The sequence below is a fragment of the Osmerus eperlanus genome, chromosome 9 (assembly GCF_963692335.1).
Source record: "Osmerus eperlanus chromosome 9, fOsmEpe2.1, whole genome shotgun sequence".
NCBI lineage: Eukaryota > Metazoa > Chordata > Actinopteri > Osmeriformes > Osmeridae > Osmerus > Osmerus eperlanus.
In genome coordinates this window covers 7,818,193-7,830,468 of record NC_085026.1, presented here as the reverse complement: position 1 = coordinate 7,830,468, position 12,276 = coordinate 7,818,193, and the positions used below count along the sequence as shown (strand labels likewise).

At 50.1% G+C, this 12,276-nt stretch overlaps 1 protein-coding gene across 1 annotated transcript in view; it reads right to left on the bottom strand.

Annotated features, from left to right (window-relative positions):
- The window catches only part of zgc:110158 (uncharacterized protein LOC553590 homolog), a 19,773-nt gene extending 10,703 nt beyond the window's left edge, over nt 1–9,070 (bottom strand). Inside the window, 4 exon segments of the mRNA XM_062470304.1 lie at nt 2,941–3,025; nt 4,210–4,271; nt 4,903–4,975; nt 8,830–9,070. Coding sequence (XP_062326288.1) covers nt 2,941–3,025; nt 4,210–4,271; nt 4,903–4,975; nt 8,830–8,885 — 276 coding nt within the window. The 5' untranslated portion in view covers nt 8,886–9,070.
- Between the last annotated feature and the right edge of the window lie 3,206 nt (nt 9,071–12,276).

The following is a 12,276-nucleotide window of genomic DNA, read 5'->3' as shown; positions in this document are numbered from 1 at the left end:
GGGGAATATGGAGATTAACCCAGAGCAGGAGGAATCGAGCCCAGAACAGGAAAACCATCCAGCACGCTTCACATGGTCCTCAACCCCACTCAGGTTATCATTCACCGGCCAGTAGTGCCCACTAACCAGTAGTTCACCAGGGTATAAATCACCCGGCTCGAATGAAGGACAGAAGGAATGTTTTCTCCCATGTTGCTCAAACTCGCCTGATCTTCTCGGCTACATACGTGTGTGTGTGCACACGAGCGTGTGTGTATACGTGTGTGTGTGTGTATACGTGTGTGTGTGTGTGTGTGTGTATATAAAAGGAAGGGGTGGGGGGTCTGGGACTAGCTCCATAACACTCCAGAGTTGTGGAATGAAGAGCTCCCCTCGTCGCAGTTGAGGAACACGGCAGACTGGGATGAGCGTTCCCCAACTGCCTGGCAGCTCCATTAGAATCCACAACCATTCATAATTTAGCAGAAAAACAACCGGTGAACATGTTGATTGGCCGGTGCCACGCAAAGGCCGGGCCTAAATGGCATTGATCGTCTGCTCTCTCGCCCTCTCTGGTTCTGACACACCTCGGCAATCTCTTTCCTCCCTCCCTCCTCCCCCAGCGCGACGCCCAAGCTGATCAATGGTGCTCAACACATTATTGACCTCCGCCTGGTACCTTTCACAGGGAAAAAAGACAGACACACACACAGAGAGAGAGAGAGAGAGAGAGAGAGAGAGAGAGAGAGAGAGAGAGAGACAAGGGAGGAGAGAGGAGACATGGGAGGAGAGAGGAGAGGAGACAAGGGAGGAGAGAGAGAGAGAGAGAGAGAGAGAGAGAGAGAGAGAGAGAGAGAGAGAGAGAGTTGGGTTGGACAGCGAAGAAACATTGTGCTTCTCAGTGATGTGTACCTCCTCACTGTCTCCTTGACCTGCAGACGGAGGAGGCAGAAAGAGAGGAGAGAGGGGAGGTAGAGAGACTAGGGAAACTGAAGGAGACTAGGATGGTGGAGGGGAAATAGCTCACAAGCTCATTTCTCTGAGAAGTCCCCAACAACATGGTTTGGGTCCAGAGCAACAGGACACCACTGCCTCTCATGTCATCATGTTTGAGGCACATCCACACACAGCTGGTACTTGAGACTGGCTCTCCCCTCCAGAACGGCAGCCAAGACAGGACCAATGAACCAGACAGACTATCACACATACACACACACACAGTCTGCCAGTCGAGGACATGACCAACACGCTGCAGACAGAACGCATACTTCAGCCAATAGTCTACAGAGGAAAGAAAGGACGAACGAGGGAGGTCAAGAAGAGGCAAAGAAAGAGAGAGAAATCGCTGGTTAGTACCGGGTATACCCCACATGTGACCATCCTGGGCCATGGTGCCGTCCACACTGCTCTGTCCACACTCCTCCCTCCGCACTGCTTACCAGAGAGCACCCTGGGTAAAGAACCACATTGGCCCATCAATCTTCTCCAGGGAGCAGAGGTGGGAGAAGACAGGGAGGAGAGAGGAGACATGGGAGGAGAGAGGAGACAAGGGAGGAGAGAGGAGACAAGGGAGGAGAGAGGAGACATGGGAGGAGAGAGGAGAGAGGAGACAAGGGAGGAGAGAGGAGACAAGGGAGGAGAGAGGAGACAAGGGAGGAGAGAGGAGACAAGGGAGGAGAGAGGAGACATGGGAGGAGAGAGGAGAGAGGACACAAGGGAGGAGAGAGGAGACAAGGGAGGAGAGAGGAGACAAGGGAGGAGAGAGGAGACAAGGGAGGAGAGAGGAGACAAGGGAGGAGAGAGGAGACATGGGAGGAGAGAGGAGAGAGGACACAAGGGAGGAGAGAGGACACAAGGGAGGAGAGAGGAGACAAGGGAGGAGAGAGGACACAAGGGAGGAGAGAGGAGACAAGGGAGGAGAGAGGAGACAAGGGAGGAGAGAGGAGACATGGGAGGAGAGAGGAGACAAGGGAGGAGAGAGGAGACATGGGAGGAGAGAGGAGACATGGGAGGAGAGAGGAGACATGGGAGGAGAGAGGAGACAAGAGAGGAGAGAGGAGACAAGGGAGGAGAGAGGAGACATGGGAGGAGAGAGGAGACATGGGAGGAGAGAGGAGACATGGGATGGGTGCAGAAAGAAAAAAGGAGAGGGGATTTGGGAGGAGGAGGTGGTGAACAGAGGAGGGGAAAGCGAGTGATGCCTGGTAAAGAGTGGAAGTCAAAGAAGTGAGAGAGAAAAGGCTAAAAAGATCAGACAGACTAAAAGACTAATCAACCTTGTAAGAGAGCGAACGCAGCCACAAAGTCTGTGAAAACCGGGTTAGTCCTTCCATCAAATCGGGTTCTTTTTTTATTGGCGGACACCAATAGGATCTAGAGAGCTAAACAGAACGGGACAGTCGGCCCAACCCCCTATCCCCCCCCCTCCTCCTCCCATATTGCTGCTTCCACCATTCACACCATCCCAGTACCATGAGGGGGTAGCAAGGAAACATCATCACACACACACACACACACTGTTACCTAGTGCTCTGGCACAGAGGGTGTGAAAGGCCCTCTCTCTGGGCTGACTGCCAGAACTGGTATCCCCAAAATCCACGCACGAACAAACACACACACACACGCAACGCCTCCGCCTCCCCCCCCCCCCCCACACTCAAAATCCCTGGCTTAGCCCCGGCCCAGTGCCGGGATTAGCGGATTAGAACTCTATTCCATTATCTCTCCACACTACACACAACGCACACACAGTCTTAGGCCAGGAGTCCAAAAAGCGCTACACATGGACAGATTCACACAAACACAGTTGCAGACACTGACACACAAAATCCCAAAACAACACAACACACAGACAGACACACATCCTTGTGTGAATAGAATACTGATTGGAAGCCAAGAAAACACTGTCCCGCCCATCCCCACCATCCAGATGCACCATTGGCTGCGAGGCCTGTCACTTACATAATCATGGAAGGCCTTGGCCTCGCTGGAGTGCTCGCAGGTCTCCCTTCGGTCCGGGGCAGCGCAATACAAATCCCAGAATACACTGCAAGAGAAGAGAGGCAGCCACGATGTTAGATATCGTACAGCACTGCCACAGCATCTGCCACTTCAACGTCATTCACACACACACACACACACTCTTGCTCCAATCAGCCACAATCCCCAACTAGACTCTCGCACACACTTTGGGGTCTTTTAGCAGAGATGGCGCAGGGGCAATGTTTGTGCCCGCACAGACACAATCCATGACTTCATGTAATTGACTTGGGATGGCAGGGGGGGGGGGGGGGGGGGCAGACACTTGGCACGCTCCAACAGACAAGTGCGTCAACTTAACACATGCACGCACGCACATGCACCCAAAAAGACAGAACTCACTAATTGCCTCAGCGGGCAGTGGTACCTGTCTGAGAGGCCGTAATTGAATCAGCGAAAGGTCTTTGTGTATTGATTTAATGGAAGTGCTATAAAGCCCTGTGAAATAAGGCCACAGCTAACGAGAGGCCTAATCGGCTATCAGAGGCATTTTAAAAGGCCCCGACAAACGCTGATACACACACACACATAGCTGATCCCAGTGATCGATAGCTAGGGCTGAGGCATTATAACCACGATGATCCAAACTAAAACGCGAGGGTCAGACCCGGTTAAGTTAAGTGGAGGCGCAGAGCGGAGAGACAAGTGATTAGCGAGGCAGCAGCCCCTGCAGGCTCCATCTCCATACTGTCAAAAGCAGCAGGGGAGGGGGGGCGGGAGGAGCACAAAGGAACCTGGAATGCAACGGGTTAATCTGCGAGGAGTCTCGCGCACGAACAAAGGGGAAAGGGGGGAGGACAAAGGGTGACGAAAGGGTGAGGGATGGGGGGATGGGGGAGAGGCCTTTCCCTAACCATCTGGATCTATTGTTTCAGGGGAGGGGATGGTGGGGGGGGGGGGGGGGAGAGGGGGGGTGGGGGGCTGGGGGCTGGAGGAGAGGGGGGAGGGGGGGTGGAGAGGAGGGGGGGGGGGTCGTGCCCTCGGAGCGAGGCTAGTCGACCCTGAAGTCTTGGTCACACAGTAGCGGGCATGGGAGGGATGCTGTGTCCACTGGAACACAGGGCTCTGGGCCTGCAGTCAGGACTGTTCTGACTGAAGCCGTGGTCATAACTAGGCCACAGACCGCCCAACATTCTACATAGGCCCACATGGAAACGACACACAACATGACAATAAGAATGATTTACTTACCACCACCATGAATGTAGGAATCCAGGGGGCTCCCCTAATGTAATGTTCTTCTCCCATCGAATCTAAGATTGGAAACAAAAAATATATAAAAAAGCAGATGTTTAATATATATATATTATATATTTTTTAATTGATATCCTGCATGCACCCAAAATCAAATACTTTAAATCTGCAGCTGTTCTGCCTTTTAATTGGAGGGCTTGCTTTTCCCCCACATCTCAATAGCTAACGGAGGGGGAGAGGACGAGGAGAGCCAGAGCTAAAGTATTGGAGAGGAGAGTTCCAGCGGCCGCCGAAAGAGAGAGGATTATGTCTGCGGGTCCGGAGGTTAAGAACACATAATCAGTCCGTCTCTCTACTGTCAATGCCCTCTGAGGCACAGATACACATCTCGGGCACCTCTGCTAGCCATCTCCCTCCTCTCCCGGTGCTCCCGTCCACCTCTCTGCGCCTGCGTCTTTGTGGGAGGGACAGGCGAGGCCGGCGCTCCGCTAACTCCTGCGTGTCGCGCGGCTCCTCCTACGACATACGCCGGGCGGGCCCATTTTGCGTAGCCTAACCCATTGCTAATGCGTCTCTTTCGACGCCGAGCACGACAGCCGTGCAGTCAGTGACAGACAAAAAGACGGGAATAAACACACACAGTCCCGTGTTTTGTTTTGCCCCCCCCCCCCCGGGGAAAGAGTGACTCACCTCGGACAGGAAGGTCTGTGCAGACTTCTGTGCTCCCACGTGGAGCAGGTATTCGTACACGTACAGCGCTAACCTGGAGACGGAGAACAAGACCACCACACGTCAGCCTCAGCTCGCTCCCATCCCGCTCATGTGGCGGCCTTATCAACTAAATGACTTACGACGAAGGACTCGAGCAGAACCGGGGGGACACACTGGTAGAGATTCTCGTGGTGGACATATCTTCGTGTAAATAACATGCATCAAGCTGTCACAGGTCAGACCTCGGCACTGTTTGACAGCCGCTGATGGTGTATGAACGGAGTGATAGTGCGTCGAGGACTTTCCTCGGAGAAGCCCCTACACTTCACATTGGGGACGCTGGTTCTGAGCCACCCTGTCATCATCAATTAGACTGATCGATGGAACAAGTGGCTGGGACAACCCTGCTAGGTGGTTCACTTCATACGTACACACACACACACGCACACAAACTCATAGATCGGCTACTGCGTGTCACTAAAGATGAAAGGTGAATGACGGGACAAGAATTTAAAAAAAGTCTGAAGCACTTTGATGAGGATTTGGTCAAGACACACACACACACACACACACACACATACACACACTACTGACATCCTCACCAGTGCAGTGGAAACTCCACACAGCTGCAGACTGCACTGTGTGGAGCGTGAAGGTGCACAGTGTGCTGTCCCAGTGTCCCACCAAGTAGTGAAAGAAATAGTTGAGGGGTGTTCCCCCTTATCCAGCAGTCTATCACTGATAAGAGCTGATACAACCACACGCCCCTTCAGCACACACACAAATACAACACTTTTGACCAGAAAAACACAACATGTGACCCACCCTAGCTACACTTTAGAGACCGGCAGCCCAGAGCGTGTCTCACACACACAGAGACACGAGGACAGACACGCTCCCGTCTGCCCAACTAAACGACCAGCCTACTTAATGGGAAGCTACAACTGTAGCCAGCGTACCCGGCTGGAGCAGATGAAACCTCCCAAGACGACCACAGCTCTTCAAGGGGGCGAGAAGACCAACTGCTCCGCTCCGCTCCTCGCCAACCCGTCGGTCAGTCGGAGCCACGCGCCGACTCCTGCTTGACCACTCTATCCAGGGCAATAGGACCACTTTACAGGGCGCCCAGCAATTTGGAGGTCACTGAGCTCTCTTTAGCCTCTGGTGGGAGCACGGGCCAGTCTCTCCATAGGTATGTGAGAAGACACACAAACGTGGCTCGGCGTCGACACCTGCCGTACCAGGCGCCTCACAAGGGCCTTCTGGTCAGCTGCAGTGACTGACCGTCCAGACGGAGGAGTTAGGAGTGGAGTGGGGGCTGCAGATCAGGTTGTGTCTGAGGTTTGCAGGATCAAACTGCAGATTTGACCACCCCACCCCCAACCCCTCTTCCCACACAAGGACACTGATGAAATTTTTATCTTTATGTGTGTGTGTGTGTGTGTGGGTGTGCGTGTTGTGAGGGGGCTGCATGCACCTGGCCTGCTGCATTATTAAAACTCTCTGGCTCATAGAGAGGAGGAAGGAGCAGAAGGTGGGGGAGGAGAGGGAAAAGGAGTACGGACAGGATAGTCAACTACCACTGCGTGTCCGACAGAGTGTAACCTGGCCAGGGTTACACCCGCTTGTTCCCATGTTACTGGGGAAGACTGGAACATGCAGACGAACAGACAACGAGCCTAAACTTGTCTCTGTACCCTGTCCTCTTCCAGTCTGACAGGACAACATATAAAAAGGCTAGATAGACCCAGTCTCTCTCTCTCTCTCTCTCTCTCTCTGAAGACGCACTGTAACTCTCTTCAATCACTCACACAGACACCACTTCTCCTGCAGTCTAAACGTAACCACCACTTATGCTACACATGGCAATGGGACAGCGATGGCACGCTTGCAACGGGACGGGACAGACGCACCCAGCGTCTGCGATGACACAGCGCACACACACACACACACACACACACACACACACACGCCTCAGACCTGCAGGCTGCCGTGGGACCCCACAGGGTGAGGTGAGATGAGAGGAATCTCCCTGATGTACAGCACCAGCACACCTGACAGCCCGCCCGAGGCGGCCGACAAAACCCCTCTTTAAACATGGATGAGTCGGCCCACCGACACACACACACATGAACGCACGCACACACACCCTGTGCTCGAAGCTGCACGGAGCTGAGAGCGACTGCTTCAGTCTGAGTCAATAATTCAACACTAAAGCAATGGATGGTGACCAAGAGAAGAGGAGGGGATGGTGAACAGGAGTAAAGAGAGGAGGAGAAGAAGGACATGAGGAGATAAGACAAGCGAGCAGAGAAAACGAAGACATGGGGTTAGGGAGAGGGGAGATAAAGGGAGGAGGAGGGAGGACAAGATGAACGGAGAGATATGGAAGTAAAGTGGAGGAAAAAGAAGAGTCAGTGATGAGGGCTCGGACAACTACGTCTCTTCAGTTTGAACTAATGAGCTGTAGTTGAAAGGTTCAGGGGTTGGTGCCTCTGTAGTAAGCCTATCAGCTGTTTAGATCGGCAACTTCAATCAAAATGTTGAGACAGAGCACCTCTGTTTCGTTCAGGGTCCATCACTCCCTCTTATATGTTCTTCATTTGTCTACCTTAGACCATGTTCACCAAGCATAGCCTACACATTCATTTGCACACTGACTACCTTTCATTTGTGGTTCATTCAAAACCAAGGAGGACCAATGGACCCCGAATTAAATGAAAGTTATACTTCGGCTCAGTTCTTCCAACACTGACCCCAAATCAGTTAGATACATTAAAGCTCCTATGCATTGCCAGTGTATGTGCCGACTAATCATCACGTGTGTTTCTAATAAAAGGTGGGCAAAGTGACCCAAACTTTTACTCGAAATACTTCGCAAAATGTTTAACAGAAAGTGGGTTAGGCGAGAAGAAACAACTATCCTAGTTATGCTTCGCAGTTTGACAACAAAAGAAGTAAAGTGCGGCGACAATCACTCAGCTACTTGAACAACAGGCATCGGTTGCTGTTCGGTAGACAAAGGGATAGGTGGGCTGCCGCTGTACAGCTACCACTGCCTACGTGTGTTTCTAAGCAAAACGACCGAAACATGACCGTTGGGAAAACTAAACAGCTCAGTCTAAACATGCTGCTTATAAATGTGTGTTATAACTTATAGTCCGACACAGGAACGAACAGTACCAAAAACTATGGACCAAAGTTCCCAGGCGTCTCGCGGGCTATCTAGCTGGCTGGCTTGTTAGCATTGCTTGAGCTCGCTTACGACTAAAGACACAATGTAACGAAACATTTTCCATTAGTTAGTTTTTTGGAAGGTCATTACAGGGTATTTGATACTTTGTAACAACGCCCAAAAGTTTGGTATCATATCTGAAGCACCTGCGACTGTTGGGCATATTGGTCACACGTTTTCAGCTACATAGCCAAGGCATAAGCCAATGCTCATGCATTGTTCCTAACAATCGGATAGGTATGATGAGGGATTCTGATCCCCACCAAAGCATATCAAGTGGAGCCCATTATGCAAAGGTACTTGCAACACAGACTTTGCAACAATTTCGACCAAAAACACAAAACTATCTACGTTCGGAATTAATGGTAGTTTAAGCTTGTAGTAGAAGGAACAACTGGGTAAAACTAGCCATGTAGCTTGGGGTGGTCGTCCCTAGCAACTGTTCGCTATTGCAGGATGCTAGAGAATCTGAGGTCAACTTTACAAAACAATCATCAAACATTGATAAGAACGCATATAATAACATAACACTTTTGACATTGTGGCAAAAAGCAAGTGTTGATGTAGCCTACCCAGTCAGCTAGCTCCATAGCTAGCTAGCTAACTCAGTGAGATTTGGCAAACTGGCTAACCTGGTCTTTGGTGTTGTGACAGTGCAATATTTTACTTACTTCTCCCTTGCTTGGCTATCGGAAGGGACCACTGCTCCTTTCCCCTTGGCGTACATACTGCAGGCTGTTTCGTTACTTTTGTTTTATCCCACAGTCCGACACCTGTCAAAGAAAGCTACAAGGAAAACCTACTATCTCCATAGCTACCCAGTTAGTGTTCTTTGCTCCGGTTTCCTTTTTTCTACATCCCCAACATTGCCCACAAATCAGGCAGGGTTTCAGCCTAGGGGGAACTTGAAACGGTCCACTGGTGGATCTTTTTTTTTTTCAATCGCTGTTCCTGGATTCTGCTCACGCCCCCCCTGTTGTGAAATGGTGGGGGCTTCTTAAAGGCGCAGTAGTCCTGTATTAGTGGATGGTGAATGACGGAGTACAGAAGAAGGCCTAGCCACATGTGAACATCTATGCAGTAAGACTACACTGGCATTCTTACAGCCACTAATAGTGGTTAAACGCTATAAGTAATATCAGATAAATAGAATTGACTTCATAAATAGCATTCTACAAAATGTGATTCCACCAGGTAGCCAAAAGACTGCAAGTAACGTTTTAACATTGGTTCCGGCATGTTTTTTTCACAGGAATGACTGCTAGCTACTTTCTCCACAGTGTAAGTGGGGGTTTTCAGACATACTCAAATGGCCACAAACAGTATAACATAAGATTGTTTGACATTAAGCAATCATATAGTTTATCTTAATCCAAGTATGCGTTCTAGTGCAGTACAGTTTCTAGTATTGTAAGTAGTCTGTTTCGGTGTAGTCTAATCTCACAAGCTTGTTTTTTTATGATATTAAACTGAGTTGGGTGTAGTTGTATTACAGTGTAACCTCGTGACTGTCATTGCTACATGACTGTAACAATGTAGTCTGTGTGTGTGTGTGTCATGTTCCTTTAAGAGTATGGTGTGTGTGTGTGTGTGTGCATGCAGGGACAGTGGCAGGGAGTTTGTGTGTGTGCGCGCGTGTGTATGTGTGTGTGAGGCAAAGGCAGCGTGTTGTGTTTTTATGCTGCTCGGCTGTGGGAAGGGCACAGCTGACTGTGTGTGTGGGTGTGTGTGTTTGTGTGTTTTTGCGTGTGCCGTCACAGTTGACTTTAAATATGGATACATTATGCACTGACTTTAGGATGTCAAGATATTGAAGGACGAGAGAAGAAGGAAGGGGACAGGAAACCAAGGAACCACACACCGAGGAGGGGGGTGTATGTGGGGGGGTACTTACTAGACATCGAAAAAAAGAGATTGCACAGGGCTAGGTCTGTCTGCCTCCTCCTCTCGCCTCAGCAGTGTAGGTCTCACCTACAATATCCACCGACACACACACACACACACAGACAGAAAGAGAAGGGTGGATAGAAAGCGAGAGATGGAGTAAGAAAGAGAGAGAGGTATCTATTAAGCTCTGAACCACAGTCTCTATCATTGTCTCATCATAGCAGCAGTATTGATCCCTGAACCCCGAGACCTCGGAGGCACACCGCTTAGTCCTCAGAGAAGAGAGAGAACTATCACACATACATACACACAAACAAGCCTCTGACGGGGTTGGTGTGCGCGTACGTGTGTGGGATTTTCTGCCTTCTCAAACGCAGATAAGGCAGTTGGACCTGTTGGACCTAACAATATAAATAAGGAACAGTACAGCCGGTAGCCTGCATGTACATGTCTAGTGTCTATGAATTCGATCCCACTCATCCTCCCCCTCTATCCTTCCTCTCAATCTCCACGTCTTTCTCCGACTAGCCTCCCTTTCTCCTCCTTGCTTATTTCCTTTCTCTCTCTCGCTCTCTCTCGCTCTCTCTCTCTATATCATGAGTAATTTTGTTCGCTGTGCTACAGAGCCTCTTAGGACAGACACGCATCACAGAGATGATAGATGCTGCTCACTAAGGCTCCACCATCTAGTTAGCCTAAAGGCCCTTCTCTTGCATACAGATATCACCTACAGGGGCTGGAGGGGGAGGGACATGCACTGCCCAATCATCATCCAAGTTTGCTCATCTGGGTTTTTTTTTATAGTGTGTGTACAGTGTATGTTAAGGTGGGGGGTATGATTACGTCTGAAATCCAGGGGAGGAGTTAGGTTAATTAGAAGTGAAAAGGAAGTGGGTGTGTCTCTCTTCTCTGATGGACTGATTTGCATAGCCAAGCTATAATTACCCTAACAAACAACATGATCAAGCCCCTATCCCACAAGAGTACACACACACACGTGCACACAAATATACACATAAACAAAATCTCAAAACAGGTTGTATTCAAACATTCCAAACATGTATTTTTCATCACTCACTCACTCACTCGTGCTTCAAGCATACCATTTACATTTTTATTGCTAATTGAATGGAATCATCTGCAATGCCAATCAGTTTATTTGTTGGGTTTCTGTATCAGTATTCACTGCAGTTCGTATAGAAACCAGTCCCAATACCCAAGATCTATCCACGTTTCTCTCCTTACTTCCCTTCTATAGGCAATCCCCCTACAATATATGGGTCACCCCCGGGAAGAGCATCCATACTGTCCCATGGTATTCACCAATCCACTTAAAGATCTCATAGGCCGTTCTTATTGTATGACTGTTACATCACTACAGTCGAGTTGGAACAGTCACCCTCCTGGACATTGCATGTTGTTAATCACATGCAGCATGCTATATACTCCATCTCTATTTATGGAGGGACTTTCATTGAGACCTATATCCACCTCAGGTCCTGTCTTGCAGCCCCCACGGTCATCTCTCCCATCTCTGTCCTTTTCTGCTCCTTCCCAGACGACTTCCCATCTCAACAGGAATGTAATCTTTCGAGCCATCGCGCTCCTTGTTTTCCCGCGCCCCTATTTTCTCTGCTCGACGACCACAGACTGCCTCTGTATGCTGATGCCTCGCTCTGCCTCTGTGCCGTTCTCTCTCTCCCCCTCCTCACCTCCCCTCGGCTTCCTCTTCTTCCCCTCTCTCTCTGCCTCTTCGCTCTACCCACCTCTCCTTCGGTGTCTACCTCTCCCTATACCGAACATGCTGCGTTGTGTGCATGTGCGATTCTCTGCTCCGTGGAGAAACGGAAGGAGATCGGACTCCTCACTAAGGTTGAGACCACCACTATGCTTACAAAGTTTGACGTCTTTGTAAATCCTTGATGCCGTGCCGACAAATAGGTGTGCCCTTTTCTGAGATATACAGGGAGCATATTGTATTAGAGAAGGGTAAATCTCACCGAAGAACCAGACAGAAATGGGGGGGACCCTGGTGCAATGGAGACGGAAGCTTAGGGTGGGAGAGAAAAAGGCGTACCAGTATTCTGAAAGATTAAATGTAGAGAGAGAAAGCTGGGGGAGAGCGTGTGGGGCATGATATGGAGAGGGCAGAGTAGAGGGGCAGAGAAAGAGAGAGAGAGACAGCGAGAGACAATGTGTGTGTGTGTGTGCGCGCCGTGTGTAGGCGTGTG